Source organism: Anas acuta, chromosome 1 (assembly GCF_963932015.1).
Source record: "Anas acuta chromosome 1, bAnaAcu1.1, whole genome shotgun sequence".
NCBI classification, from domain to species: Eukaryota; Metazoa; Chordata; class Aves; order Anseriformes; family Anatidae; genus Anas; species Anas acuta.
In genome coordinates this window covers 123,236,577-123,264,109 of record NC_088979.1, presented here as the reverse complement: position 1 = coordinate 123,264,109, position 27,533 = coordinate 123,236,577, and the positions used below count along the sequence as shown (strand labels likewise).

General features: G+C 48.3%; 1 protein-coding gene across 13 annotated transcripts; it reads left to right on the top strand.

Moving 5' to 3' along the window:
• Positions 1-820: 820 nt before the first annotated feature.
• ZNF384 (zinc finger protein 384) lies at positions 821-27,533 on the top strand. Of its 13 annotated transcripts, none has more exons than XM_068699255.1 (12): positions 889-1,042; positions 1,336-1,384; positions 2,117-2,306; positions 4,753-4,819; positions 4,958-5,198; positions 5,495-5,825; positions 10,523-10,600; positions 17,712-17,936; positions 18,586-18,768; positions 19,584-19,662; positions 20,501-20,659; positions 20,797-27,533. In XM_068699255.1, the coding sequence occupies exons 3-12, from the start codon at positions 2,254-2,256 to the stop codon at positions 21,073-21,075; spliced, it is 1,695 nt and encodes a 564-aa protein (XP_068555356.1). In that variant the 5' UTR covers positions 889-1,042; positions 1,336-1,384; positions 2,117-2,253; the 3' UTR covers positions 21,076-27,533. The 13 variants fall into 13 exon arrangements, with proteins under 13 accessions (XP_068555394.1, XP_068555415.1, XP_068555430.1 ...); XM_068699245.1 differs by having other exon boundaries at positions 10,520-10,600; XM_068699267.1 differs by having other exon boundaries at positions 4,749-4,819; positions 10,520-10,600.

The window sequence follows — 27,533 nt, the reverse complement described above, 5'->3', positions numbered from 1 at the left end:
CCCAGCAGCCGAGCCTAGGAGGAGATGTTCAGCTGAATTTCTTTTGGGCAGCACAGGGAGGGCAAGGAGGGAAGCCGAGGGGGGCTTTGGGGCGAAGGAGAGGCTCCTCTTGCTGGATGTAGGACTGACACTGTTTGTGGTGATGTGGGATGAGATGTGCCACCTTCAGGGCTGAGCTGACAACCCCAGAGACAAATTACAGAGGGAAAAATGGAAAAGGGATGAGCGTGGGTACCCACCAGCGAGTCAGATCCCCCAAATTAGGAAGGAAATGGAACTTTTTTAACCAAAAGGGTTGAAGGGCAGTGGGGCGGGCTGCCCAGGGGGTGGTGGAGCCACCATCATGGGGGGCTGTGGAAGGGGGTTAGGTGCAGGGCTCAGTGATATGGGGGGACTGGGTAGGGACCCCCAGTGAGGGGTGGACTGGGGGAACTGGGGGGCGTCCTGTGTGACTGTGTGTAATTAGCTGCTGTGCCTGTAATTAATGCAATCTGGTGATTGTGTCATTAACTCGGGCGATTGTGCAATTAACTCTGGTGATTGTGCGACTCTGTGCAACCAACTCCCCGGACTGACCACTCAGCCAAAAAAAAAAAAAAAAAAAAAAAACACCTCTTTTTATTCCAACACACCCTCATGCATTATTCATGAACCGCCTCATGAATATTCATGAGGCCCGCCGCCCGGGCCGGAAGCGGCCCCCTCACGGCCGGCCTGAAGGGAGGGAGGGGGGGGAGTGAGGGGGGGAAGCGCCGCGCGCGCGCGCGCCGCCCGCCACCGCCACTTCCGCCCTGCCGCCAACCGCCGCCCCCCGCGCGCGCCGCCGCCACACGGCGCTTCCGGTGGGGCCCCGCGCGCTTCCGGCCCGGCCGCCCGCAGCCCCGCCGCGGAGAAAGGGGGGGGGGGGAGGGGGGGGGAGCGGAACGGGCGCAGCGGGGGGGGGCGGGGCGGGGGGGGGGGAGGAGAGGCCGTGACGCCATCGCGCCCCCGGAAGTGCTCTCGGCGCTGCCCCGGAAGCGGCCCGGCCGCTGCCCTCTTTCCGGTGAGGAGGCCGCCGGAGGAGCCGGGGTCGGGGTGGGCGCCGCGGGGGCGGGCGGGGGAGGAGGAGGGGGGTGAGGGACGGGGTGGGGGAGGGCAGGAGGAGGGTGAGGGGGGGCGGCACGGCGGGGCCGCGCTTCCGGCCGTGAGGCGATCCGGAAGCGGAAGCGGCGGGCTGCCTGCCTGCCTGCCTGCCTGCCTGTCCGTCTGTCTGCCCGGCCGCCCGGCCGTCTGTCCGCACCCCCCCCCCCTCCCCTCCCCGCCTCCCTCCCCGTAACGCTGGCGGTTTGTTCGCAGAGCCGGCCCTGGAAGGAGGAGAGATGCGAGAGGAGGGAGAGTGAGAGGGGTAAGGAGCTCCCGCCGCGCCCTGAGTCAGCCTCGCCCCGGGGGGGGGGGGGGGGGAAGGGGGCACGGGACGGGATGGGACGGGGCGGGCTGGGGGTGGGGGGGGGCGGTGCATGAGGCGGCTCCGAGCTCGGGGTTGGGGGCTCAGGGCTCCGCGTGTTGCGCTGGGGGGTCCTGGTGTGCATCCAGGCGCAGCAGGGCTCGGACTTGGTGGTGCTTAGGGGCTTAGGGAGGTGTTTCGGCGTTTGTTCCCACGTCCCCTGGGGGCATCCTCAGTATTTTGCAGCGGTTAAGCCTAAAAGCTCCTTGTTGGCGACCAGTTACTCCTCGTTGCTTGCATACAGACGTAAAATGACAGCTGAAATCGCTCAGGGCCTTTTATCAGCTGAAAGCTGCCTAGAAAATAACCACGAGGCGCATGGAGAATAAAGAAAGCCACCTTACAACTCAGTCTGTAAATACCCGCGTGCCCAACCTTGATTGTGCCTTCCAGAAACGCAGCCTGTGCCCGGCCGTGTACTCGCACGTGCTTTTGTCTCTGTGTTTACGATTAAAGCGATGACCCTGCAAAGAAGCGTAAGCCCAGCACGTTCAGTATGCGGCTCTGGGAAATACTCTGAGAGCCACGCTTCAGGCTCCTTGCCCCTTGCGAGTTCCCTGGTGCACTCGGGTGTTTGTTTGGTGTATGTCAATTTGTGGTCTGTACATAGAAGGTGTTTTTGGTTTGTATCAGGAGGGTACGTTGACATCTGTCTGATACTAGACTGGTGCGTAGGAAGAAGGTCCCATCTCTGGCCTGTTTGTGGAAGCTGGGATGCTGAAGGCACCGCAGTGGGAACATGCTGCGGTTCAGGGTTGAAGCTCCAGCCCATGTGTGATAGTTGTAGAGCAATTGGAAGGGTTACGAGCAGAGTGCTGGTAAAGTAAGTGTGAGCGCTGGGAAAGTGGGGGCTGTGGATAGGGGTGCATGTTTTCCGAAATATCCTTCAGCCTAACAGCGGGACAGGGGAGGGACGTCCGTGGGCATTAGGACAGGAGGTTGGTGCCAGGATCTTCGCCTTTGTTTTCTCCCTCTGGAAGATTGGCTTGCCAGTGAGATTGCATGACAGCTTCGACTCTTACACCGTTCCTCCTTTTTCTCCACGTTCTTATAACTTCGTTACACTTCAGTCTTTCAAGCTGATTTTTTTTTGAGGCCTGACATCTATTCAAGCATGAAGACTGCTGGGTGGGGGGACGGATTCTGAGAAAGTTTAGTGAAAACAGGGTAGTCATTTTCGGAGAATTAATACAAACTGTTTTGGTGGTGGTGTTTTGATTTATTGTTATTTTTAAACACTTTGCAGAACAAAGTGAACAAAAGTTGGGTGCTTTGTCACGTTCTGACAGGGGGCAAGGTAGAATCAGGAGGCCACTGAGTGCCCCAGCCTGTGCTGGTTTGGATTTTACAGTTTGAAGATGGAGTTGTCTTTCATACTTTGTGCTCTTTGAATAGGAAAGCTGTTAGGAGATTTTTGTTTAAAGTGTCATCTTTCTGTTTTACTCCTAAACTTTGCAGCTGAATCCAAGGAATCCGAGACTGGGCGATTGCAAAGTTTATTTGACAAACAAAATTGATTATTACATGAGACTTTGGTTTTGCAAAGTCAGGTTTACTTAGGTTTGTCTTTTTTCCTTATTTATTTTTTGATGTGGAAGCTGAGCAAAGAGAGGCTTACTCATTTAAAACAGCAACACCACCCCCCTTGACATCCCAAACACAAAAAAATCCCTCTTGATACAGGTGCTGAGTTGCTAGGGGAGGCCTTATCTCTGTGTGTGCCCATCCTGTGGAAGGAAACAATCACGTACTGAAGTGTTAGATACGCAGGGCCTCGTTGTGGGCAGAGCACTTAATTAATCTGGCTCCGAAAAGAAATTAAAGGGAGCCAAGCTGCCTGCCCCATCGGATCCTGCTCGAATCACGGCAGTGTAAATCCAGAGTAACTCGGTCAGGCAGCTGGCAGCCGGGCCGCATGCCGCTGCTGCAAGGTAAATAATTCATCCTTAAGTGGGTTTATTGGTTGGTGTGCAGTGAGCAGGTGAGGCAGGAGGACTGGGCTTTGCTGTTGGCGCGAGCAATTCATAAAAAGCAAATTAACGGGTAATTTGGGTCATTTAAATACTGCTGCTCCACACAGAGGAGAAGCGCCTTTGCATTTTGGCTCACACGCAGCAATTCCACGTGTGTTTATTCTCTCCGAAGACACTCCTGGAAAGTAAGGGCTTCGTGCTACTCGGGGCACGCTCCTCAGCTTATCTGATGCTGGGGATAGGCGCTTCAGAAGCAATATTTACTCGCTAATTAGACTGCTGCCACATCACAACAGGAACGGGGCCGGTGCTGTTTGCAGAGAGCTGCACGAGAAGGCTGCGGTGTTTGGTTTCTCTGAGCAGCTCGCTCTGCCAGGCACGGTGTTCGTTGAGCAGAGGTTTTATTGCCTTTGTTTTACCCATCAGTTTTGCCGTCTTTGTTAAGGAATCGGCACCTCTTCTACTTCAGAGAACACCGTTGTGTGGATTTCTTGGGGTTTTCAGAGTGGGGCAAACTTTGCCTGCTAGGCTGTCTCCTGGTGTCTGGCTGGGTGAAGGAGGAGGCTGTGGTCTGCCAGGAATACTGAGAGACATCTCCAGGCTTCTCCCAGGAGTGGTCAGGGCAGAGGGCAACGGGCAGTCAGGAGCCCTAGGTTTTACTTCTCGGTCTGCTGTGCCTGTCTGTTACCTCGGGCAAGTCTGTTTCCCTCTCTCTGCCTGTCCTTCTTCCTGTGTAACACGATGCTAACGCGCCCTTGCTGCATCTGGGTTCTCAGGGAGCTGGGGTGGAGGGGCAGGCAGGGTCCAAAACTTGCACTGCTTGTGGGCTCAGGCTGTCTGCGGCAGCAAAAAACGTTTTTCAGCTGTGTTTGCCTGGACGCAGATGCACAGACTTCATCATCTATGGCATGTACTTGGGTAGAGGATAACTGGGGAGTTTTAGAGGTGCTTGGGGTCTGATGTAGTCTTTTATTTTTTATTTTTTGCATGGAGGACTGGTGGGCAAGAGGCATTTGAGGTGGACCCAAGCCTGTGGGAATAGCAGACATCTTTTTTTTCTCTGCAAATAACACGGTTTGGGCAGATAGATCAAAAGCGGGGAGCAGTTGCTTAAGGAAGGACGGGGAGATTAAGGAACTGTCGCAGCATCAGGCTGAGTCAGTTCCCTGTTGGAGTCTTTTTGGGTTTAATGTTCCTTTTGTGTATGTGTGTGTGTGTGCGTCTGTCTGTCTGTCTTCCTTCTCCCCCATATTCCTCTTCCCTTCCCCCTTCCTCTTCCCCCCTGTGCCCAGCTAGGATGGAAGAATCTCATTTCAACTCCTCCCCGTACTTCTGGCCAGCAGTGCCCACCGTCTCGGGACAGGTAAGAGCTTTGCCTTCCAACCCTTGCTTCCCATGAGAAACCCAAGCACGATACACGCTTCTGTTGCCTTTCGTGCTCAGCCAAGTGCTGGGAGAAGCTGCGGCACGGCATCCTCAAGGCCCTTCTCCCCCTTTTCAGATCGAGAACACCATGTTCATTAACAAGATGAAGGAGCAGCTACTGCCCACGGAGAAGGGCTGCAGCCTGGCTCCCCCCCACTACCCCGCCTTGCTGACGGTGCCCACCTCCGTGGCCCTGCCCGCCGGCATCGCCATGGACTCGGACACCAAGCCGGAGCAGCTGACACCACACAGCCAGGCCCCCGTGACTCAGAACATCACCGTGGTGCCCGTGCAGTCTGCTGGGCTGATGACAGCAGGTAGGGGGCTCCGGGGATGTCTGCAAGCAGGGTATAGGGGCGGCGGGGAGTCCTGGAGGGTCCTTTTTTGGGCTGGGGGTTGTGCTGAGTATCTGTGATGGGGTGGGCTGCCGTAGTTTCAGTGCATCTAAGTTTGCCTTCCAGCTGTGGAGGTTGGGAGTGTTTTGGGCTACTCTTTGTGCCCTCCTGCTTGCATTCCGTTTCAAAGTATACACGTAAAGCCCCCTTCTGTGGGGTGAGGAGGTCGGGTGCCATCGGGGATGTAACACCTGCCTTCCACCTCGGTCTCTTTGCAGGTCCTGGGCTGGTGATAACTTCCCCCTCGGGTTCCCTGGTGACCACAGCCACCTCTGCACAAACCTTTCCCATCTCAGCTCCCATGATTGTCTCCGCGCTCCCCCCCGGCTCCCAGGCAGCCCTGCAGGTGGTGCCCGACCTGGCCAAGAAGGGGACGACCACCCTCTCCGAAGGTGCTGGGGGTGGCGGGGGTGGGGGAGTTGCCCCCAAACCGCCTCGGGGCCGGAAGAAGAAACGATTGCAGGAGTCGGGGCTGCCAGAGATGAGCGACCCCTTTGTGCTGTCAAACGAGGACGATGAGGACCAGCACAAGGATGGCAAGACATACAGGTGGGGAGCAGGGTTAAACCGTGCCCGTAACGTTGCATGGGGTCGGTGGGGGGGGTGTTCGGCCCTTCAGAGGCTCACGCAGGGAAGAAGAGATCTTGGCTTCTTCCCTGCGGAGTCCCTGAGCAGAGAAATTTGCAGATGCAGGGAGAGTTGAGTTGTCTTTCTAATCGGGGATGTTTGCAAACGAGTGGGTTGACCCCAAACTAAGGATCTCCTTAGCGGGCAACCTCCATTTCCTAATTGTGCAGATGCTAACATCACTAGGTTGATTAACGACCGGGATCTTACGGAGGCTGAGCCATATCCTTGATGCCACAGCCGGGTAGCGTGGCTGGCACGCTGCAGAACGCAGTGCTGCGTGGTGCAGCTGAAAGCCCTGCAGGACTCCAGTCTGCCCAGTATAAATGTCCTAGACTGGATGCACGGAGCTGGAAGCGAACCCTGGTGATAGTGTCTGCTCCTGTGCTCGTTGCCCAGTGTGCTCTCCTCCTGTTTCGGTGTTCCCAACAAAACAGGAAAAAGTGCATTTCTGAACTAGGTGTAAGGGCGTTCCTAAGCCCTAAAGGTATCGGATGAGAGGGGAGAGTGCTCTGAGCCCTCAAGTTGGGTTTCTGAGCTTGGAGGGATGTGGCTATAGGAACCTGTGAGCCCTGGGAACAGGGGAAAGGTTAGCTAGGAGGGAATGCTTCAAGCAGAGGGTGATGAGAGTGTTTCTGAGAAGGTGGGAGCTGGGCAGAGCAGGTGAGTGCTAGGAAAGAGGGAAGCGACGTGGTAGTCTGTTGGTTGGGGAGCAAGCATGGGTGATTTAGTGATGGGCATTTCTCAAGGATGATCAAGATCAATAAAAGACAAATCAGTAGCTAGGTGAAAACAAGTAGGAGGTGGTTCCTAGTTCTCCTCGCTTCCCTGCTACGTGCCCATGAATCCTTCTGAGGCAGACCATTTTCCTTTAACCATCCCAGACCTTTTTTCCTTTTCGGTAGATTTAGCTACGTTTCTGGCATAAGAATAACAATGTGAAGGCACCTACACAGAATCAGTGCATCCACCGCAGGCCCTGTTTCATTTTTAACTACAGCATTTAAGGAATGTTTGTATTTTTAAATCAATGCAGTGAAATAGCTTCAAAACCAGCGCTTGGATCAGCCTTTTTATTCTCTTGCCCAATGTCCCAGTTTTTCCACTTTGAAAATATAATCAGCGTATGGTGAAGAAGGGTAGGAGTGTTAGGTAGCCTGCTATTTGTAATCCCACCATTTATTTTGGGCCCTAGCCACAATTCCACACTCAAGCTGCTTACAGTCTGGGTTGCTAATTAGGCTGTTAAATATGTATTTACAGGGGACACAATTGGCAGTGAATGCTAGAATTAAAGCTGAACCAAAGCTTTAATTATAGCTCCTTGTTTATTTGTAAGTTTGGAGGAAAAAAAAAAAAAGCCAATGACCAGGTGGAGTGACTCAGCAGAAACTTTATGATCATGCAGAGTCTGTGTAACTGATCATGGGGAAAAAATGAGTTTGTATGTGGGAGCATGTCATCAGGAAGGTTTTGTCTTCATGCTTAGTCCAAGTGTGGTACCTTTGCCTCTTCATCCAGCCCCCATCCCAACCTGGACTTCCTCTGGGCACTGTTAAGGTGCAAGATAGCTACACTGGTATTTACTGAAGACCATCAAAGAGAACTTCTGCCTTCCTTGGGGTCTTCTCTTTGTCTGCTGCTTTCCATGCGCAAGTTTGGAACTAAAAATAATTGTTCCAAAATAAAAGAAAAGGCTGTCGTCTTTCGCAGCTGTGGAAGAGAAAATCTTTGCAGTGCAGTTTGTGCATAATATGCATATGAATGGGCTTGCGAGTGAAAACTTTGAGGACTCCTGGGTTCCATCTGTATTCCAGATTACGATAATTTGGGGAGTTCCCATTACTATCACACGCAGACATATACGAGCCAAATGAAGGCCGTGTGAGGTTTGTCTACTGCTCCCTTCTCAGGCTGAAGGAGGAGTTGCTTGCGGTGTACGTGGGGATGTGTTGGTATGATTTCATCGATTCTCATGGTGATGCACTAAGGACAAGCTAGTCAGATGCCTGGAAGGAGTTTGCCACATTGATCAATCTGTTTATTTTTTAATAGTTCATTCCTAAAGCCTGGAAAGCTTTTGTCAAATTGATCTTTTTTTTTTTTCTTTTTAAGTTCTGTGAGCTGTCTTGTTGTGGGTGTCAGAGCAGGTGTCTGATGTTGTGAGCTCCAGACTCGTGGTGATGAAGGCAGAGCGAGGCCTTCAGCAGGTAGCAGTGCGGGCAGGTTTTGAAGGGGTTGGAGCACAAAGATGATAGCCCCAGTGCAGATCAGCCCACTGAATGGAGCGGTTCCTGCTCCACCAAATGGCAGATGTTTTGCTGCTCTAACATCTCCAGAAGTGAATTAGTGAAATTAGTGCAAGAATCTTTTATGGCCAGGTTTCTCTTTGTAAGGAAAGGCGTGAAGCTTTTGCTTGGTGTTGCTTGTTGCTTGCAGATCTCAGACATCCAGCCTCAGGATCAGTCTGGCAGAGTCCTTAGCGCTTTGCTTTGTGGCATTAGAAAAATGCTCCTAGCTGAAGGGGACAGCATCTGAGCCAGTTCTGTGAAGGCTTTTCCTTTGTGAGTTATGTCGCTTCAGTCTTGTCTGGATTCATTGCAACTTTATTAATCTTCCCTGACATCCTTGCAGAACTTTTTCTGTGGAAAACGAGATCATCGAGACAACAAATTTCTAGAAAGAGGCAGTGTGTGAAGCACATGGTTGCTCATCAGAACTTTAAAGCGTGCTGAGGGAGAGAGAGAGAGCATGAATCCTGGAGGCAGTAGGGTCATTTCTTAGGACTGTTGTAGTGCTTGTACCTACGCGCTTCTTGAAGCTTGTGGTGTGATGTGTTAGACGAGGCTGATTAAATGGCTCAGCTTATCTGTTCCAGATCATCCGTTCTGTCTCAGAATACAATTCTCCAGATAGTTTGATCTTGTATTTGCAAGAGGAAGAGAGCTCTTCGTATGTGTTGCTTGGTGGCAACACTGAGTTTGTAAAAGCTCCGGATCTGAATCTGGAATGGCTTTGCAAGCTGTACCTCTGAACCTAGTACACCCAGAGAAAAGTTGTTGCCTTGAGAAGTCCTTGCTGTGATACTGTAACCAAAGAGCTCCATTTCCACCTTCAGTTGTGAGTTCCCTTCCTTGCAGTAGGCTGTGGGCACATCAGGGTGTTCTGGTTTGGAAAACAGCAAGCAGCTAAGGGACGTGCGCTTCTGTGGTGTGTCCAGGGAGAAAAAGTGTGCAGAAGCCATGGAAGGCTTAGCAAGAAACAAAGATCAGTGAGCTGTGGAGGAGGGAAAAGCCAGGCAGAGGACCTGTTAAGGAGGAAATTAGGGACACAAGAGGAGCCAGTGGCTTGAATACAGCACGTGGGCGTGTTCTTAGCTCGTTGTCAGCCTTTTTTTCCTTGCTCTATACTGGATTTAATGTTGCTCTTCAGTGACTTTCTGATTTATTTTTTTTTCCTGGATTTGAAGTCAGGTGATTATGGCTTTTTCTAAGCCACAAATATCTGTTAAAATGTGGCCAAATTTGGCCAAGTCGGAAGCTTTGAAAAAAAAATCTGTTAAGCATGCTTTGAGACGCTTTATACTTCAGTAGCAGAAATAGGCAAGGCTGTTAGATCCTCTTTGGTGTTACTTGAGGTCTGCATGACTCCGGGCACTGACCAGCCTGTTCCTCCACGGAGGAACCAAAAGTACTCTGACCTCCAGGCATCTCCTAATGCTGAAGGGCCAAGCACGTTTTTTCCTTCAGCCACAACTCCTCATTCTGCTTCAGAAGGGAGTCCTGCTGCCCATGTTCACAGGAACCTTCCCCTTCCCCTGGGCACAGCGGCAAGGTGAAAGAAGGCTTGATTCAAAGGCAGTAGGGACGAGAGTGAGGTATGGCTAGCACCTAGAGCTGATTGTGTCTAGGAAGTCTAGAAAGCTGGCAGAGCAGAGATGGGAACAAGAAAGGAGGGAGAAGAAAAGACTAGAGCCTACAAGCCAGAGGGGATGGTGGAGAGCCTGCTTGCAAGGGAGAGGGGACAGAGAGAGGCTAGGAGGGGCCAAGACTGAGAAGACGGAGAAAGAGCAGACCTACTAGGGGCTGGAAGGTGAATGGGTATCTAGAATTAGTGGAACAGATGGGGACAGGAACATGGGATGTGGACAGACAAATAGAAATATGAGGGAGAGGACACAAATGTGAACTGTGAGAAGGAAACTTTGAATATACACTGCAGTGGAGGATGAAGTGGGGCACGTGGGTAAGGAGCGTGGGACTGGGTCTTGGTGCAGGAGAGAGGGGATTGCAATGGGCTGGAAGACTAGGGGCAAGGGGAGAATAAAGTTTGAAGTATCAGGCAGAAAGTTTGACCACATTCCCTCCAAAGCCTAGAAATACTCAATCCAATGTTCCTAAATTTGGCCGTGTGTCTGCTGTCAGCACGAGAACGTGCCCTCCTCGGGCACAGAGCCTCGCCCCCCTCTAATGCTAGCAAAAGGTGTCAGACTAGCACTGCTCTCACTGATTGTCCTTGCTCTGCTGGCAGAGGTCTGATCTTAAGATTGCTGATGACCAACGTGGGTGTCGGGACGATGCCACATGTTGGAATTTCTGTTTGCTTTTTTTAACAAGTAGTTCCGTGAGCAGCGGAACTAATGAAGCCTGGTTTCCAGCGGCTCTCTCCTGTGTGGATTCTCTGATGTCTAATCAAGGGTGAGCTTCCTAGCCTTTCCCTCAGCAGGGGGCTCCACGAGGGTCTCTCATCTTTCCCAGCTGCGTATTCTTGTGAAACTCGTAGTGACTTTAAAACCCTTCCCCCTTTTTTTAGCTTTGGTTGAAATTGGCTTATGATTTCAAAACGAAGGAGGACAGGTGTGCATGAACTTCCATATCTACACACACCGCACACATGAGCTTTGCTTTGGATATGAGTGCTGTGCTTGAAAGATAGAAATGAGACTGACCGTATGCCTCAGGATATAGTAAAGTGAAAGCTTGGTTTATGGCAAGTTCTCTCCCTAAAATTAAAATGAATTTTAATTTTAGTGCTTTTTACTTGCATACAACCATTCTACTGACGTGCAAGGGAGTGAAGGGCCAGTTACAGTTTCAGCTGGAGAGAGAGAACATCAGAACTCTTCTGTCACTCATCTACCTGGTCACACCTTAATTTGGCTCTGTTGAGTCAATGCACTTGGATACATCCTTGATTATGTGACTACAGTTACTGTATATGTGATGGCCTGGCAGCGTCCTGCACAACTACTTAGAGAAAGAAATAATTTTGTCAAAAATAAAGTAAAATTGACTTGGGGGTTGTGGCATAGAGAAGGATGATTTGGGGAAGGCATTTGACTGCTAGTCTGAGGAACTGTAGGCTCTGTTTGCTTCTGCTATGGATTTCCTACAGTATTCTACAGCCATGTGGTTCAGGCCTACAGATGATCATGCCTTGAAGCCTGTGCATATATGGGTTAGGTTGAGCTTTCGGTGGATTTGCATGTGCTGCAGGCTAGGAATGACCATAGACAGTTATCCTGAAGTAATTAACGTTTGGTATTCCTAAAACCATAATCCCTTCAAGTGTCACAGAGTAGTCCTCTGCTACCTGTTGGATCCTGTTTAGCTTTGCAGAAGCATTGGAGCTTACATGCAGCACAGAACTTCCAGGAGGTGTGATTTAAATGTAAATAGCATGAAGTTCTTTTAAAAGAAAAATAGTGTTTGCGGGCATCAGAATTACATCCTCCTAATTGTTTTTCACTCCTCTGTCTTGTGTTGCTCCCTCCCCTTAAAAATAAAGTAAACAGGGGTGTTGTGGAAATAAATTGTTGTCTGAGGAGCACCAATACTTCTGTGGGGGTCCAACAGAGGAGAAATTCTGCCAGCTGAGGTTGGAATTTCGTGCGGTTGACGAGGCTCGAGGCTGTTCACATCACAGTGGTGATGAAGAGTACTGAAGGCTTGCTTGTTAACTATCTATCTGTGCAACATGATAAGGATGCAGTTGTGTGGGAACGGTCAATAAGGATGTATCAGGATGTCCCTGCATTGCGGAGCCAAATTATGGTGACATAGATGACCGTAACTTCTGGCACTCCCAAATTTGTTAGTGTTTGCTCTTTTGTGCTCTTTCAATTTTAACACAAGGTATTATCACTGCACAAGGGAACACCTCGCTGTATTTCGTTGTTTTGCTGCTCTTTTGTTAATAGTGACTGATAGCAGAAATTGGTAGAGAAGGTCTTAAGCTTGATGTTGTTCAGTGATTTTGGAGATCAACAGGAAATTTTGGCTGACAATTTACAGGTAGAGGCAGTGCTGGTGGATAGGTAAGGAAAAAAATGGGAAGTTGTGTGTGGTGGTGAAGCCAGAACCGTTCAAGCAAAATGTGTTTTTATTACAGCTGAATGGAAGGCTTAGTTTCTTGGTTTATTAACCCGTGTGATTTCTCCAGCGGAGTCAGGGATTGAAATCTAGATACTCAGACACGATATAAAACAACCATCCAATTAGGCCTGGATAGAATTGGAGCAGGAGTTGTGTGGGTCTCTTCCAATGTGGGATATTCTGTAATTCTCTAAAGTGGCCTGTTGGCTGCTGTTGAACACCTTTGATCTAAAGATAAGGAATAATAGTCATGAGGAAACAGTATCCTGGAAAGCAATGGCTATGAAAAGGACTTTTAGGAACTAAATGACATCATGTGAGCTCCCAGTGTGAGGCTGTGATGAAAGAGGGTAAATGCAATTGCTGAAAGCACAAGTGCTGAAGTGATTATAAGAAGGCAGGCAACTTGTGAAGCGTGCTGAAATGCCACAAAATTCTGGTTCCGATGTTTTTCCAAATGATCTTTTGAAAAATGGCCGAAACATTGGAAACCCCTCAGAAAAGTAGAACTGGAAAAATGCTACAGGGTGTTAAAAATATTCAGCGCCTTGCCAAGAGCGTGATGCACACTTGTTTTCTGTAGCCTTATCAACCACGCGAGTGACTGAAGGAGTGTGGAAATAAGTAGCTTCAGCCCTCAGTGTAGCTGATAGATTTGTTAGTATATGTGTCAATAGTGTAAAGTGGCAAATGGTAGCATGTTAAATTTTTAATGTGATTTGTTGTAGAATTGGAGAAACAGAGGTACAATTGTCATATGCTGTCCTTTTGGCACTTCTGTACTCGGGCTTTATTTAGGTCTGATCCGAGTTTTGTAGCCGTGTCTCTTAAATGTTTGGTCTCCTTCCCTCTGCCACTTACAAAATATTAGTAAGAAAATGTTTAGCTCCAGCTTTAAAAAATTGGGGAGTTTGAAGGTTAAATCAGCATTTATCATGCACTGTGTATCCATTATTATGCTATGATTGCATTAGTTACTTCATTAACTCTGCATTGCAAAGGCAGTACATTTCTTTCCCTGCTAAATATCTGTTGACTCGGAGAGCCTAAACTTAGATCAGGAAGGCGGGAAGTTAAACTAGTTGTTTTTTTATAAACAAGCAAACAAAAAACCTTGTTGGTCTAGTGTTTGTAGTCTAATAGAAGGAGCAAGGGTTCAATTAAATTCAAGACCAATCTCAGCGGATACTAGGAAATTGAATCCTCGAGGCTGCGTATAAAAGCTTGCATAGTTTTCACAACTGTGATACCAATTAATTAAGCACTTGATTGAAAAAATGCTGTTAATCCACGTTAGGCAAATTTTACTATGAGATGGTATTTCAGATGGCATTTTATCTCATAACAGCATCTGATGAATGAGGCGGAACATTCCATGAAAAGTGGAAAGAAAAAAAAGGCCCCGTGCGCCTCCGAGTTGTAGTCTGGTTGCTATAAGCATAATTTTGTTTATGACTCATCGTGATGACTTTCATATGGGTGCAGAATTAGAATTGTGCATCCACCTTTTACTGGCATTTCATGATTTTTGAGGGTGTTTGTCTTAACATGCACATTCTTTTAACGTCTCGCTTTATTTCTGTAGATTCCTTATAAAAAGAAAGGATTATAAACACTGGAAGGGGTTGCTTTTGATCTCCAGCACGTTGCTGCGTATGGAGTTAACTATTTATATGGAGAAATACACCTCTGCGTGGTTAAGAATATGCTCTAAGCTAAATTTGCAGAGCCATAACAAACAGTTGTAGGGATGTTGTATAATGCTCTCAATGGGAATGCTGCAGTCAGTGCTGTTACGTGCTCTCCGAATACAATGGCAGTGGTAGTAGTTTAGAAGCACGATGGGGGAAAAAAAGATCAAAAATGTTTATTAACAACAAACAACAACAGATTATTTCGCATAGCACTATGTTCATGTTTAGCAGGCGGCGCTGCCAACTTTTCCTATCCCCAGCAAGGAAAAATTCACTGAAATGAAACACTGAAGCCTTGCGAGTGTCAGATGCGATGTTCTCATTATCCGTATAGATTTTAACATTTTTTTTGAATCCATGTTTACCCACTAGAGGGCTGATTGCATCTTCCCCTTTAATATTTGATGATGTCTGAGGCAAAATGCAAAACCCTTAATTAAATGGATCATTTGTTCCATTGAAAATGCCTGCTACCACATCATACAGAACTCTCTGAAGTGCAGCTTTCTGCTGTATTCCAGGGCTCTTTTAACTTACAAGACTTATGACTTTGTTAATGCTACATAACATTCGTGCCCTCTCAGGGCTAATGCTCGTTAGATTATTGGAAAACGAGTCCCTGCAAGATTATTTTTTTTTAAAATGTTGCTTGAAAAACACTGCTGAAATGTCTGCAGCTGCTAAATTCAGACAGCTAGGGTTGGTTTCTTGTTTGATGGGTTTTGTTTTCTTCTTATTTTCTGGTTTGTTTGTTTGTTTTGTTTCTAACACTCAGATTTATCTCCCATTCTCATGCAGGTGCCAGAGAGGTTTTGAAATACCTTTTTTTTATATGTTTACTTTGAAAATGGAGAAGGACGTTCAGTCTCTCTCTTTTCATTAAAGTTTATTCTAGGGAAATTCTGCCCTGAAGGCAGATACCTAACAAAGTAAATAAGTAAAGGAATTGGTGCACAGCTATTATGGAAAATAAAGTAGATGGCTTTATGTCATTACAGACTTAAGGGGCTGGACTGCTTAGACTTGATGACATAGTAAAGATCATGAATTTTTCAAAAAGGAATAGACTTTTAAAATCTATGGTCATGCGTACAGCACAGAAGAGATTAGTGCCCAGCATTGCGTTGGAGCTCAAGCAAAACTTCTAGAAAGGTATTACTCACTGACGGGTAGCTGAATTCTAAAAATATTAATTGTAGGTGCCAAGTGGTTGAGATTGTAACGCAGCCTCGGAGTTGTGCCAAAGATGCATTTTTCTCATGGTTGGAATGATTTTGTTTCTTGGATTTCTTGAGCTCATACTGTCGGCTACTGTATCTCATGGTACCTTTGCTGCATAAACCAAGCCCACAGTCATTGATTTTTTTCCCCCTGCGTAGATTTATGTGGTTATTGACCAAGCTATCTTTTAACCTTTCCCCCAAACCAAACCTAGATAGACTGGGCTCAGTGAGTCTCTTCTGTGAAGTAGATTTTCCACACGCCATCGTTCCCAAGCTCTCTGAACTTGCCTGGATCTCTCAGTACTTGTTGACTGTACAGTCTTCAGCGTCAGGCATGCTGCTGCAAGAGTAGTTGCCCCATTCCCACTTCGAGAGCTGATACCTGCTATTCCCCTTTGATTCATTTAGCTGTATTAGCACAACATCGCACTGGGAGCTTGTTCTCAATTGAATGATTCATCATCAGAGGAGTGACACAGTGGAACAGGCTTCAGCTGAGAATACTGGCAATAAACATCCTCTGAGAGGGAGCTTGATAGAGTCACGCATGGGGTTATGAATTAATTCCTTGCGTTAGCAGAGAGCCAGACTTGGTAACTCAGTGGTACTTCCAGTTCAGCGTTCACTTAAGTTCTTTCTAGCATTGCTTTGTCCAAGGATACAGTCCTCAGCCTCTAAGTATGACTTGATAACTGCAAAATGCTTATGCTGTCTTCAAGTCCAGCTGTCATGTTTCAGAAAGTCTGGAGCAAACTGGACAAGTGTTTGGAGATAATTGGGTTTATAAACCAAAAGCTGCTTTTTCTAAAAGGTGATCCCGATGTGCCTTCCTACTCCCTGTATCTCTAGCAGACCTAGGGACAAACAGCCAAATTGCTTCTGCTCCTTGGTTCCAGGCAGGAGCTGTGTATGTGTGAGCGGGGAGCTACGTAAGGGCGTGTTTAGCTTGTGCGTTGTGTTCAGGTGTGCAATTAAAAGGGAGTAAGAGAAAGATGAAGGTAGGAAATGGAGAAGCAACTGTTAGAGGTGATCGTGAATGTAAAGGAGGAGGAACAATGTTGTGGCAGGTGTGTGGTAGGGTGCTTGGTAGGGAGGCACGGCTTCTAGTTACATGGCTCAGAATCAAGCTGTGGCTTTGAAGGGCCTGTGGAAGTTAAGGTAGGTGCTGGATAAATGTTGCCTACATTACATACACCAATTAGACTGCACACTTCCTAAAAGCTTCTGGCTCCAACATCAATAGCCGCAACAGTAGATGTAACGATGTATCCTCCTAGGAGGAAAAAGAAGTAGCTGAATGTGGGCACAAACAGGATAAGCTCTCTGTGGTGTGTAGTACTTGCAGAGACTTTTGTCACTGGGTATCTTTTTTAAACACTGATAAAATTTAAGGAAATTCCCAGACAAAAACATAATCAGCGCACCACAGCAGGCAGAACAGAGGTCTCCTAGGTGGCATTGTTCCCTCAGATGTGACCCTGGAAGTTCCAAGTGCAGCTTCCATTTTGTCTTGTTCAATGGAAAAGCCTGCACATGGAAGGACTTAAATTCAGAGAAACTTTAACTCTGCTCCTTGTTGTCACACATTTTTGGAAGGAAAAAAAAAAAGGCCAGCAATGGGTGCAACCTCTGTGGTTAAAATGACAGAGAGACAAAATCTTTTACCATCCTGAATTGTATAGCAGCGCAGGCTTCTCCCAACAACCCGGTGTCATGACGGAGGAACAGTTTTTAACAGCAACATCCATAGCAGATAATGCCAACTGCTTCTTCCTGTTCGAAGAATCTGTGTTACCAAATATGTTTCTGATCTTCATGGGAACAGATGGGTCCAAGCTCCTAGACAAAACATTGTAAAACATCAGTAAGATAGAATTGGTGAAAGCCAATTAAACCAGTGAAATAGCTGATTACGTTCTCAGAGTATCTTTGTGAGACCCACTAGGAAAGGAGCCCTGTTATTTCCAGCATTGCCTTCAAATACGTGAATGCCTTCCCCAAAAACGGGAGCAGAGTTAAGTGTTTTGGTCATAACTGCTTTTGCAGACTTTGCAGTACGTGGAATTAACTTTTATTATGAAGACACACCTTAACCTGGATTTTCAGGTTTTCCAACTTTTTTTTTTGACTGAAATAAATCATAGATGAACAAAGTGTTTTTTGTCTGGGAATTCTTATTCCTGTCCCCTTCAGATTGCCCTTGGAAAATTTCCCAAGTGCTACCCTGTCTCCCTTGTAAGCCTGATAAATTAATCTCTCGGATTCTTCCAAGACCTTTCCTTGTGTGGCTGCAAGGTATAAGCCTGGTCTTTCCTGCCCATTCCTAGCTTAGGTTTGTCCCTCTGGGACCGGAGTACTTGCAGCTGAGCATAGTGGCCGAGGCGAAACTTCCCCTGGTCCGCATGGTCAGAAACTCTCCTTTACTCACTCAGCGTGGAAGACCCCTTCCACTTAAAGCTGCTAGATATTGGGGCTTGCCCCATGTGACGCTGTCTCTTCCCCTCGCCCCGGTCCCAGGTGCCGGATGTGTTCGCTGACCTTCTACTCCAAGTCGGAGATGCAGATCCACTCCAAGTCCCATACGGAGACAAAGCCACACAAGTGTCCTCACTGCTCCAAGAGCTTCGCCAACAGCTCCTACCTGGCCCAGCACATTCGCATCCACTCAGGGGCCAAGCCCTACACGTGCAGCTACTGCCAGAAGGCCTTCCGCCAGCTCTCCCACCTGCAGCAGCACACACGGTAAGGGCCAGAGGAGGCTGGGGGCCCTCCGCACTGCATGTTGCCGTCATCCCAGCATGCCGTCAGCACCTCGAGCGGGTGACCGCCTGGGGAGACCCTGCTGTTTTCCGCAGGCTGGTCACTCCTCAGACAGAAAACAAAGCGGTATCTGACACGTAGTGCTTGTCATTTCCTGTGCGGGGCTGGGTGTGCGCAGAGGTTCGCGCTGCCGACTCTAAGGGGCGTCTGCAGCGGAGCGGTGTTTTCGGACAGGAGGTAGCACTGGCTTTGTCAGCACGAGTGTAGAGTTGGGCGTAGGAGGACTGTTCCCTGTCACCCCAGCCTAGTCCTGCCAAACGTCTCAGTCCAGGCTTGCAGCCCCCTGCTATTTCAGCCATAGGCTTCCCACACAGCTCTGCCAATGCCCCTCAGTCCAAACTCTAGAGTTCCTCTCTCTGGATCCTCCCCCGGTGCGGACAGACCATGGTCTCTTGAATCCACGGGGAGCACGGTTTGAGGCCGAGCGAGCTCTGAGCTCGGGCCGTGTGTGGAGCTCCTCCGTGTAGCAGATAGCGTGGTGCTGTCCCACCCCCTTTGTGCCCTCATTCCATCAGCACTAGCCAGATGGCGGTCGTGTCCAACTGCTGCTGCTCCTCCTCCTCTTCGGCAGGATCCACTCCAAGCTCCACACGGCGATTGTCAAGCCCCACAAGTGTCCTCACTGCTCCAAGAGCTTCGCCAACACCTCCTACCTGGCCCAGCACCTCCGCATCCACTCGGGGGCCAAGCCCTACACCTGCCGCTACTGCCAGAAGGCCTTCCGCCAGCTCTCCCACCTGCAGCAGCACACACGGTAAGGGCCAGAGGAGGCCGGGGGCCTGGCCCTGGCCCCCCCGCGCTGCCGGCATGCACCCTGTGGAGCACGCGCGCCAAGCATGCGGGGGGCGGGCGGGGAGCGCGGCCGGCTGCACCCCCAGGAGGAGGTGGCCCAGCAGAGTGGACGGAGTGGAGGCTGCGCAGGAGGCACTGAGCACACGGCAGGGCAGAGGTGGGCACGTGCTGTCCCGGGGGAGCCTTGGTCTGGCACCGCGGGGGGCACAGAGAGAGAGAGAGTGATGGAGAGAGAGGCATTGGCCGTGAGGGATCCTGGCACCACCACGGGGGTTGGACTGAGCGTGTGGAAGCTTGTCCTGGCATTGCAGGGGGACAGGGACACGTGAACACGTTTCCCTGCTAGCGTGAAGGGAGGAAGGCTGTTGTCATGTGTATCCTGAGAAGGAACAGAGCTGTTTTCTCGGTGCTGTGCAAGCAAGAGAATGAATTCCTCTTGGTCACAGCGTGGGCCTCCTGAGCTTGGAGCAGGGTGTCTGGGCCAGCAGACCCCCTGCCATTCTTAGGTGACCCTCGTGCCAAGCGTTCATAAGCTCTTGCTCCTCAGTCCTAGTCACGTTCTGAACTCTGCTCGATGGCACATCTTTTCTAACTTCTAGCTGGACACAGGAGCTGGGCAGAGCTCTCTTTGTCCAGGTAGAACAGCATCTGGCGGCACTGTCATCCCCTTCCCCGCGCTGCTGAGCGGCTGTGAGATTGCATCACAGCATCAGGCCCCGGCCCTCTGCGCTGCCTGTTTGCTCACTGCCTCCTGTTTGTGCTCTTCCCCCTCGACAGCATCCACACCGGGGACCGACCCTACAAATGTGCTCACCCTGGGTGTGAAAAGGCTTTCACCCAGCTTTCCAACCTGCAGGTAAGGGGCTGGGCAGGCCCTGCTCGACAGTGGGGGTGGCAAATATGGATGGCGAGTGGGAGGATTTGGAAAAACTGGGGCAGCTGGGAGGAGGAGTGAAGGAATGCAGAAAAGGTGTTGAAGGGCTGGACAAGGGAGAGATTGGTGGCAACAGTGACCCAAATAAGTCACATAAGTGATTACATCCTGTAAAATTGTAAGATTGACTTGCGAGCGGTGATAGCTTGTTGGAGTTCCTCTGATCTGTTCTGCAGACGTTTTCTGACATAGCTGGGGTAAGGCTTTTCCTAAATCTCACATGTGGGGTAAAATCTCAGGAATAGGTGGTTTTGTTTTATAATGAAATGGGGGATGTAAGAGTAGGGATTTAGGGAAGCAGAGGTGGTGCCTCCTGTTGCAGTATCCTGGAGGAGGGGGACTGTAGGAAATGCCAACTGGCAAAAAGCTGTAAACGCCTGTGAGCAGTGAAAGATCCTGCCTTGAGAGTTGACAGATGTGGAGAGTAAATGTGAAGAGAGGTAGAAAGGGTGTGGGGGGAGACTAGAAGAGTTGCATGAAGACTGAGAAGGTGGGGATTGCAGAGAGTTGAGAGACTCTGCTCTTCAAATGCCTAATAGGGATGAGAAAATAAGGCGTCCACCAGAAAGCTCTGGTGGACTGGGGGGGAAATCGCCATCCTGCTCTAGGAGCCAGGCGTCCCTTGCTCGGCATCCTGGGGCTTAGGGAACTTGGAGCCTGGTGGGAAGGGAGCGTTAGAGGTAAGGCATCCTCCAGTGTCCATATTCGCTTCCTAACCCTTCTTGCCTTCTCTCTTTTCCCACCCTGCTGCCGCCCCCAGTCCCACAGACGGCAGCACAACAAAGACAAACCTTTCAAGTGCCACAACTGCCACCGCGCGTACACGGATGCCGCCTCGTTGGAGGTGCACCTGGCTACGCACACGGTGAAACACGCCAAGGTCTACACCTGCTCCATCTGCAGCCGGGCCTACACCTCGGTGAGTATTTCCTCCCCTGGAGGGGGTGGCAGAGGTGGAAGTGCTCCTCGGGGAGTCTGTCCTTGGGGTCCCCACGGGCTTGGGCTTTGGCTTTGGTGGAAGCCGTCCCCTCCTCTCACGCCTCCTTCCCATTGCAGGAGACGTACCTGATGAAGCACATGCGGAAACACAACATCCCGGACCCCCAGCAGCAGGTGGTTCAGGCCCAACAAGCCCAGGCCTCTCAGCAGCAGCAGCACTTCCAGCCGCAGGGGGGTGGGGCAGCAGGGGGCCCTTCTGGAGACACTAACCCACCCAACCCTCCCCCTCAGTGCTCCTTTGACCTGACTCCTTACAAGACTTCAGAGCATCACAAGGACATCTGCCTCACTGTCAGCACCAGCGCCATCCAAGTGGAGCACCTCTCCAGCTCCTAGAGAGACCTCAACCCAGGGAGCAGAAAAGCCTCTTGTGCATAGCCTGCGCCCGGGGCACCGCTTGTGCAGCGGCCCTCCTCGTGCAACAGCCTCCGGCCTCTCCTCCTGCAGCAGCCTCTTCTTGGCCGTGTAAACCCCGTTCGTGGCAGCCCCTTGAACGACAGCCTTGTCTCAAGGGGGTGCTCCTTCCGTGCAGCAGCCTGCCTGGTAGGAGGATGCTTCCTTGTGCAAGAGCCCCCTTCCTGTGCCGGGATCGCTTCCTCACTCAAGAGCCCCTCCTTTCAATCCCAAAGAAAGGCCCCTGCTCTGCCTTCTCTCTCTCGCTGTAGGCTGCGCGGGAAGGGGGTGGGGAGGCGCTGAGAGGTGCGTGGTGTGATGGGACGGAGAGCTGGGCCTTGTACAGACAGGGGCTCGGACACGTTTTCAGCGGGCCGCAGAAGAACGTGGCAGGGGGTCACAGCCGGATGGGTATTTTTGAGGATTTTCCTTGAGTTGTCTAAGAGAGAAATATCCATTCCTGTCCCTCCTGCTTGCGAAAGGGAGGAGGGGTCGCTTGTCCTGCCCCAAGGACCAGATGGGAGAAGCCTTCTCCCCAGCGGAAGGTGCAACTGGTGTGGGGGAGAGGTGAGGCGTGTTCTCTGGGCTGGACAGGTGCCCACGCTGCCCGAGGGCTCTGGAGCGTTGCACTCTTCCTTCTCCCCTGGCGGAGAGCAATAGAGAGAGGAGTCTGGCCGAAGGGGCTGCCGCCTCTCCCGGCTGTCTGAGCAGCGTGACGGCCAAGGCCCTGTAGGAATGTGGGTTCCTGCTCATTGCTCTTCCTGCCCATTGTGGATGATGTCCTAGCAGCTTGTACTTCTCCTCCTCTCCCCCCTGCTTCCCCCCTCCTCCCCCCCCACCTCCTCAGAAAAGCCTGCAGGCATCGAGAACAAACCAAAAAAGCAATGGAGGGGAGGGGAAGAGACTGCCAAAATAACCATCACCCTTCTCTCTACTTCCTTCCCCGAAAGGCGGAACAGCAGCAGTTCTGACTCTTCCACACCCATCCTGCCCCCAGTTTCCCAAAGGGAAGGAGGAGGAGGAATAGCCCAGGCTTTTCGAGGAGCCGGCAGGTGTCAGGGCAAGGCTAGCTTCTCTGCTCACCTCCCATCCGAGCGCTCTCCCGGGCTCCCTCTTGCCAAGACGGGCTGGACTCACATGGCAGTGGTGGCCTCTTCTGGACCCTGAGCGTGGGAGAGAATCCCCAAAAGGCGGACAGTGGAGAGAAAGGGGCGAAGATCCCCACAGAGAGACCAATCTAATGAGAAGGGGGAGCCAAAAAGAATAAACTGAAGGCCCCTTGAATTTATATATATATATATATATAAATATCTATTCCCCGCCCCTGGCCCGCTCTGTCCTTGCTGTAACTGTTTCTATCTCTGTGTTTATAAAACGCATTATCCTGGCGAATTTTTATTTTCAATCTTTGTTTGTTTTTCCCTCTCTCTTCGTCTTCAGATTCCCTCCCCCTCTTTTTTTTTTTTTTTGGTCCACATGACTACTAGTCTTGTGTGTCACTTCTTAGTTTCTTTGGATCATGGAGGCTGACTGGGAAGAGAACGAGAAGGCAAGGGAAAAAAGCATGTGTTGCACTCAAACCCTATAGAATCCCAGACTTATGTATGAACAACCGGTAGGGGCTTTTATTATTATTTTTTTTTTAACCACCCTGTGTAGAAATAAATTGGTGTAAAAGGCTCCCTGGAGGTGCTGCTGCGGGCACCCTGCCCCTGTGCCGTGTCTTCCTTCCCCACGCACACCGAAACGCGGCAGGAGCGTCCTGGATGGGCTGCGGGAGCGCGAGCGGCACGGCGCAGCCCTGCCCTCGGGCAGCCTGGTGGTTTGCAGGGTGGAAGGGGAGCTCTGCACCTGCACAGCCCGCGGGGAGAGCTGGTGCTCTGCGCTTACTCAGCAGGGTTGGCTGCGAGGGGTTGAATTGTTTTTTTAGTTTCACAGATCAGGCTGGGAGAAGCCCTCTTCCTCCCGCGTTTTCCAGGCGACGTTTCAATCCATCTATCCTGTTCTGAGCCTCGGTGACTAACGTGCGTTTGAAGTACGTGTTCCCGAAATGGGTTGGCTTGATTTTGAGGCACGGGGACACAGCAAACCCCTTCCGTTGGTGGCCTGCTGCAAGGGCTTTGTGTTCTGGCTTTAAAATACCCAAGCCCGATTTCACTTCTGGATTTGTTTGGCTTTGGCTTCTAGTTACTAGTTCAGGTCTGTCCATCCCACCGATTCAGAGACCCACAGAGCACAGTGGGGCTTTCTCCCCTGGTCTGGTGTTTAAACACTGTAATAGCACCTCCTCATCTACTCTTTGAGAAGCTAAATGGATGAAAACTCCTTCAGTCTTCCACTGTAAGGGATTTCCTCCAGCCTGTGAATCACTCTCGTCTGTTATTTCTACATCTTGGCAGATCCTTCAATATCTTGTAGACGCGTTCGTGTCAGAATTAAGTGTTGAAGCCCCGTGGCCGTGGACAAGGTTGCCCTGCCCTTTGCCTTAAGCCTGCAGAGGACTGCGTTTGCCTGTTTCTTGCAGCGTTTTACTGGAGCTCACGTTAGCTGCTCACCTGGTGTGACTCCCAGATCAAAGTCTCAGCTTCCCACAATAGTGTTTTCCCCCTTTCTGCAGGCATGGTCCGAGTTCTTCCCGGTTCCTGAATGTGAGTCTCTTATCAGTCTATTGTGTTTGAACAGCCCCAGCTTGCCGATGGTCCAGGTTGTGCACCACCCTGTCCATTTTGTCCACCACAAACTGCATCAGTTGTTACTTTTTACTTTCGGATCCGGGTTGAAAGTGCTATGTTGCATCTGACCTACACTAACTTGAAAAGCATCGTTCAGTGCAACTTTTTATTAGCTTCTTTTTGAGACTTGCAGGCTAGTAGTCGTTTCTTAAATCTTCTTAGTATGTGATTATGTACAGTAAATCTTTTTGACTTACGGTGCTAGGTCAATGCCTTACAAAAATTTAAGTATGTTGCACCTATGCAGTCCCCTTTGTTAAACCAAATGTATAATGATGTCTTCAAAGAATGAAATTAGGCTTTTTTTTTTTTCTTTTTATCCTCTACAAAATCTATATCCCATAAACCTTCGGATTATAGGTTTTATTCTTCATTCATTCATTCTTCATCTCAACAGCTCTTCCATTCTTTTGCCTCAGACTAATTTTGACGTTGAATCATTTCAGTTGCCTTTTGGGAATACTGTCACTGAATGTCTTACGGTATTTCTCTAATATCCCAAGTTGAATGAAAATCAGAATCAATGGGCTGGAGAGCTTGTTAGTCAACTGGAAAGACTCCTGCTTGTTTGCTGACTTGAAAATATATGTCCCCGGCAGATGTTGTCTAACTTCCTACTTTGATACTAAGGTACTGGAGAGAAGTTGCTATTTTCGTACTACTGCCACACTCTGTTTCTTTCTGAGTATGGGATTAGAAATATTTTGTTGACTGATTGTCCTTGTTCTGTGTCACTAGCAATTTAATCATTTTTTATTTAGCATGGATCAGTACTATTAGTAATATTTGTTTACTTTTTATTTTAAAAAATGAATGAAAGTTCCCAAATCCATATTATCTGTAGTTTTGCTAGCTGCAGAGCTTTCCTTACCAGTTTTCTCTATTTAATAATACCTAATTTATGTCAGTTTCTGTCTGGCCTTCTCCTTTTCAATGTGTTATATTTCGGCCTTTTCTCTCTGTTTTTAAGTTGCTTCTTCTTGCTCACAGACTTTCTCACTGAACCCAGGACAAGCTTTTACCCAGTTTCCCCCTCTTGATTGTGGAATTGGAGCTTTTTTGGCCATACAATAAATTTTTAGTAATAGTTTTCATTCACATTTTTCCGTTTTACATTTTTTTTTCTCATGGGCAACTCAGTTTACAGTTTTGCTCACTTTGGAAATTGGCTTTGAGAAGCACAGACAGGACAGGTTTATTACTGCTTGTGGCTTTCCTCCGCATGCCCGTATTCAGTAGGAACAGGACAAAGCTGCCAGTTTCCGCTCATGTTTTCAACTTGTCTTGTATGCATCACCTCAAAGTCTGAAAAATTGACCTGTTTTGGGTGCAGTGTCTTGTATTGAGAAAACTAGTTTTAAAAATTGGAAGTATATTTTGCTGACTGGCTGGATTCCTTGGGGAGTGTCTTGCAAGTTACAATTCCTTGCAGTGTTTTTTTTTTTTTCTTTTTCTTTTTTAAACGTGTTAAAGGTGCTTGAAATCACCTTACCTTGTTTGATGTGTTGTTTTCAATGTCTTCTATCCTTCCCCTTCTTGGAATCTGTTACCAAGCATGGGGATCTATATGTATTTAAGGCTGTATGATTCTTTTGTTACCAGTTATTTCAAAGATATTGCTTGTGTTTGTGCAGTTTGCCGCTGTTCCTGTAACTTTTACTATTGCCCAGGAAGAAACCAATGATTTTTATTAAGGGATTTTCCCATCAAGTTTCAAAAGTGCCACTTTATTCCAGGATTTATTTTTTTTCCCCCCTCATCAATGAAAAATTCTTATTTCTCTGTTTACCCAGGCTCCTGTTGGTGGTGTAGAAATAATTGAAAATACCTTGTTCTCATTGTCTTGTTTGTATCAGGTCTTCCTCTTCAAATTTCTGAGGCTATTTAACACATATAAAGTACTTCAGCTGATTTTAAAAGTATGGTTTCTACCTGCAGGATGCAGAATATAACATCCACACAAAATTATCCCCTGCTGAGATGAAGCTGCGGGTTCCACAGTCTGCAGCTTTTCAGCTTTGTACACTCAAGGTGACAACAGTTCAATTATTTAACTTCCACTCACAAGAATGGAATATTCTCTTTACTTTCTCTTCAGCTCCCTGAATTCTTTAACTATGCATTTTCTTTGTGATGCCAATCCATTTGTTCCCGTGTGTCTGTGCCCAAGACCTTACGTTGACTCTGGAGTTCTGCGTTCAGCTGCATCTTGAGTCTCTGCTGGAAGGCGGTAGCACTTTTTCTTCTTGTCTTTACTGAATCCATTGTCAGTTCTAAGCTGGATTTTGCAAATAATCACTGCTTTAAAAGGAAACATCACGTAGGCTGGAAATCATTTAGAAAAATCACCCACAAAACAGTAACTGAACCTCAGCTGTGACTAATGATAGTATTGCTGCTCTACCATTCAGTTAAATCTTCAAGAAAGATTTAAGACTTTTCATAATTTAAAGACTTTTATGTTTAATCAACCATTATTAAATTTTTTGTTGGTTATCACTGCCATTAAAAATACCATTCTATTTTACTTTTTTTTCTTTCTTTTTTAACTTCATAGGGTCTTGTTATGCCTGTGTTCAGTACATTAAAGTCTTCTGCTGTCAGGAATCTCTTTCTTTTGTAATGAGTTACAGACCACGATCAAGCCACTGTATTCGTCTTTCCAAACAGCTAAATTAAGTCAAGCTGGTTTAGGTATTTCATGGTAAGGCTTAGCTCCATCCTCCAGCACTTACCTATTGCCTTTCATTTTCCCTTATGAACAGCCAGGCTGTGCAGTATGCAGATGCAAGTCTTGATATGTTAGTCCTAGACAGCTATTTTGAACCACCAAATTTATATGGCCATAAAAGAATACGTAATTCTTTTAATGAGATCTTTTCCATTAAATTAGATCAAATAACATTATGTTTCCTTTTTTAGCTGAGTGTAACCCAAATTGATTACGCTCTGATTTTGCCAAATCAGTGTTAGGTTAACTGGCTTATAGCAACCTGGATAGCCCCCCTTACTTTTTCAAATATTTTTAAATGAAAGTATTTACTTGTCTTCTGGGATGCATTCAAACTCCAAAGTTCTTCTGAAAGGAAAGCCCGTTGTTTCCATCTGCTTGCCAGATAATTCTTTTAAATCTTGATTGTGAGCTTCTAGCTATGCAACTTCTAGGATATTTTATGGGTAGATGGGTAGAACTAAACATCTTCCTAAATATCATGGACAATTGGTAATCTTTCATTACTTCACAAATTTGTCTACATCTTCCATCTTTCTTCATAATATAGAATATAATTGAGATCCTGCCTGTCTTCTATATTTTTATTATTTTATCATCTTTGTATCAACTAAAGGTTATATATCATGTCTAGGATTTTCTTCTAATATTTTGCAGGTGATGTACCTGAAAGATGCCCAAGTTTACTAGTACAGTTTCAGAACATAGACTGAAATCGCTCTGTACATTTCATTAACTACATGATAGGTACCTGTTCAATCGTCATTCCAGGTACAACAGATTAAATTTGTGTGCATGGTTTCTTGTTTCTGTATAGGACACCGAAGTTCTAGAGAGATGTAGTGACTTGGTCCAACAAACATTTCGATTTCATGTAGTGTCTGTGTAATGAATGGAAAAAAAAAAAAAAAAAAAAAAAACAACTACAACAAAAGAAA

Excerpts from the sequence above, each read along its gene's own strand:
- ZNF384 (XM_068699245.1), top strand. The coding sequence starts at position 2,254 with ATGTGTGATAGTTGTAGAGCAATTGGAAGGGTTACGAGCAGAGTGCTG. Across the intron at positions 17,937-18,585 it reads CACCTGCAGCAGCACACACG|GATCCACTCCAAGCTCCACA; the intron begins GTAAGGGCCAGA and ends CCTCTTCGGCAG. Across the intron at positions 18,769-19,583 it reads CACCTGCAGCAGCACACACG|CATCCACACCGGGGACCGAC; the intron begins GTAAGGGCCAGA and ends CCCCCTCGACAG.